This window comes from Neophocaena asiaeorientalis, unplaced genomic scaffold, assembly GCF_003031525.2.
Source record: "Neophocaena asiaeorientalis asiaeorientalis breed wild unplaced genomic scaffold, Neophocaena_asiaeorientalis_V1.1 scaffold648, whole genome shotgun sequence".
In the NCBI taxonomy this organism is placed as follows: Eukaryota; Metazoa; Chordata; class Mammalia; order Artiodactyla; family Phocoenidae; genus Neophocaena; species Neophocaena asiaeorientalis.
Window position 1 is genome coordinate 187,497 of NW_020172781.1, and position 3,715 is coordinate 191,211.

At 46.7% G+C, this 3,715-nt stretch overlaps 1 protein-coding gene across 1 annotated transcript; it reads left to right on the forward strand.

Annotated features, from left to right (window-relative positions):
* Positions 1 to 1,033: 1,033 nt before the first annotated feature.
* Positions 1,034 to 1,543, forward strand: LOC112397283 (non-classical arabinogalactan protein 31-like; the record flags this gene model as incomplete). Its single annotated transcript, XM_024741427.1, has 1 exon — positions 1,034 to 1,543. A coding segment is annotated over one exon (510 nt), but the record flags the coding sequence as incomplete, so codon positions are not given.
* Between the last annotated feature and the right edge of the window lie 2,172 nt (positions 1,544 to 3,715).

The window sequence follows — 3,715 nt, forward strand, 5'->3', positions numbered from 1 at the left end:
ACAATGCCTGGCTTAAAGAACGTGACTGATACATGTTGCCCATGATTATTATCCGTATCTATGAATCGGGAGGTATTGTATTCATATTATATTCATAATAGCAATCATAGTCTACGTCATTGACCAAGTGCTTAGAGTATGCAAGACATTATGTTCTTTGCTCCTTGCAAAACTCCGTAGGGTGTTTACCTTTGCTTTCATGGACCCCAGTTTGCAGATGGAGAAACAGAGGCACAGAGCAGTTAAGCCACTTGACTGAAGTCCTGATCCAGGGGCAGATATGAACTAGAGTTTGGCGCCAAAGTCTGGCTACAAATTCAGATACTTACCAAGGCCAGGCAAGTGACTCCAGTGGGTGAAGGGGACCTGGCATAAGACGAGAGACAAGGGACTGCATGCAGTGGGTGAAGGGGACCTGGCATAAGACGAGAGACGAGGGACTGCATGCAGTGGGTGAAGGGGACCTGGCATAAGACGAGAGACGAGGGACTGCATGCAGTGGGTGAAGGGGACCTGGCATAAGACGAGAGACGAGGAACTGCGTGCATTTTGATCAGGCATAACACTGGCCTCGTTACATTGTCTTTTGAATTTATATCTGTTCTCACGTTTGGCTGCCATTTGAATCATGTGAGGATTTAAAAAAATAGTGACGTCAGGTGTCATTCGCAGAGACTTGGACATGATTGTCATGGGGGATAGTACCTGAGCGGCAGCATTTTTATCAGTTCCCCAGTTGATGCTAACGTACAGCTAAGATTGAGAGCCGCTGTTTAAGAGCACCAAGTGAGCCAAGTAAGACGTGCGAGTTGCCATCTTCAGCTAGGGAGCCACCAGTTTGCTACCTTCCATAAAGATACAACATCTTTGATTGAGACAAATCAGTCTATCTATCCAATCTCACCCACCTACTATCTAGCTGCCCACACAGTCCCCCACCATTCACCCTCCAGACATCCATTCTCCCATTCTTCTATCCTTCCTTCCTTCTTTCCACCCACCCACCCATTCATCTATCCATCTATCCATCCATCCACCCACCCATTCATCTATCCATCCAACCATCCATCCATCCATCCATCCACCCACCCATTCATCCACCCACCCATTCATCCATCCATCCATCCATCCACCCACCCATTCATCTATCCATCCAACCATCCATCCATCCATCCATCCACCCACCCATTCATCCACCCACCCATTCATCTATCCATCCATCCACCCACCCACCCATTCATCTATCCATCTAACCATCCATCCACCCACCCATTCATCTATCCATCCAACCATCCAACCATCCATCCATCCATCCATCCATCCACCCACCCATTCATCCACCCACCCATTCATCCATCCATCCAACCATCCATCCATCCATCCATCCATCCATCCATCCACCCATCCATCCATCCACCCACCCATTCATCCACCCACCCATTCATCTATCCATCCAACCATCCATCCATCCATCCATCCATCCATCCATCCATCCATCCACCCACCCATTCATCCACCCACCCATCCATCCACCCACCCATTCATCTATCCATTCTTGAAGTCATCCATTCATTCATCTGCTTATCTACAAACCCATCCGTATGTCCCCTTTCCCCTATATATGTAATCCACCTATACATTTGTCCATCTACCCTCCCACTGATCTATCCTTTCACCCATCTGTCTATCCACCCATCCCTCCCTCTGTTCTTTTGTCTCTCCTTCCCCATCTCCCCTCCTTTCCTTCCATCCTCTCTCCCTTCCTTCCTTCCCTCTTTAATTCTACCCCCCCTCCTCCAGGCCACAGCCTGGACTGACCCTCGGTGCAGGCGTAATTGCAATGCCGTCAACAGCTTCTCCCTGTCTCTTCTTCTAAAAGTTTCGCTTCCACGATTTAGACGTTAGTGAGCTTCTTGGAGGTGCCTGGCGGAAGTGAGCCAGAGAAAGAAAAGAAATCTGTTTCTGGTTTTCCGTGAATGACCTTTCTTTCCCGAGGAAGTCTCTTATAAACACTTCCAGCACCAGCAGATGCCAAGACTTTTGAATGGCTCCCCCAAGTCGAAAGGCAATCTTGAGTGCATACCTGGTGTGCTATGATCTGAATCCAGGGAGAGGGTTAAGTGAGTCGCTGACCGTGCAACCCAGGGCCAGCCCCAGGGACTCTCCTCTCCTCCCACAGCTGGCAGGCGCAGAGGCAGTGCAAGGGAAGGACTGCAAAGGCTGTTTCTGAGTTCCTGACATGACTTTCTACTTCAAGAGTCTTTCCCCATCCCAACTTCTAAGTGTATTTGATATCCTTGACACAGCTGTTGCCTTGGAGCAGATAATTCTTTGTTGTGGGGTCTGTCCTGTGCACTGTAGAACGTTGAGCAGCATCCCTGGTCTGTACCCTTTTGATGTCAGTAGCGTCCTGTCCTCCCCGGCTGCCCCTGGGTCGTGGCAAACAGAAATGTCTCTGGACTTTGCCAGATAGCTTCTGGAGGGCAGTAATAGTAATAGTAATAACAATAATGATGTAATAATAATAGTAATGATAATTAGCACTGATGGTCCGTCAGATAGATCAGGGACACGTGGTTTGCAGATCAGAATTACCCAGAGAGTTTTAAAATTCACGATGCCCGTGCATACCCTGGGTCAATTACATCAGGCTCTCTGGGGGTGGCATCAGCATTGCTAGAGCTCCCCAGGTGATTCTAAAGTACAGCTGAGCTAGAGAACCTCTGGTCTAGGATGACTTTATGTCCAGGTTTGCCCAAGACATTCACCGTTTACATCTATTGTCCCAGATCAATAATAGCATTCATTCTTCAACATGCCCTAGTTTAGACAATAAAGTATGAAGTCACCCATCCTACATCTCGTTTGATCTTCTTACCAGTTCTCACAGATAGGTACAGTTACTATCCCCAGATATGCCTATGAAGAGCTGAGACCCAGAGAGAAGAAGTTGTTGGCTCAAGGTTGCACAATTTGTAAATGGCTCTGTCAAGATCTGGACCCAGGACTGGTCTCACTCTGGTGCTGGGGGCTGCTGAACCCTACACTATTCCATCTCTCTACACCAGCCTCACTGGAGGGATTACTAGGCTTAATACAGATGAGTATTTATGAAGAGTTGGTCTGTGATAAGGGACATTTTTCCTTTAATGACAGCATTCACATTTTTCAAGGTTCTAAAGTATCTTTAAGATCAGCTCATGACTATTTTTTCCTACTTGGAATTTTCTTTTTTCTTTCTTTCTTTTTTTGGCATGTAAAAGCAACACTTTTTTCTTCAATTAGGGTAAGCTGGGTTAAGATGTGGTAACAAACAATCCCCAAATCTCAGTGGGCTCAAAGGCAAACAGAGAAAAATATGTTTGTTTCTCTTTTATGCTCCATATCTATCTTGTATCAGCAAGAGGGGCTCTGCTGGTCGTGGTCATTCAGTGACCCTGGCTGGACAGAGCAGGCACGATCTCAAAATAACTGGTCTCACACTGACACTTCAATTCTACAGCTCAGAAGTAGCTATGCTCACATATCACTGTGCTCACAAACTGATCGGCCAGGACTAGTCGCACAGTCCTTCTCAAGTAGAAGAGGGCGGAAAGTAAAATCTTGCTATATGCCAAGAGCTGGAGAGCTAGACGCGTAGTGATAGCAGAAGTGACAACTTACGTGTTCATTGAAGAAAATTTAGAAAATGCAGAAAACCATAGAGAAGATTAAA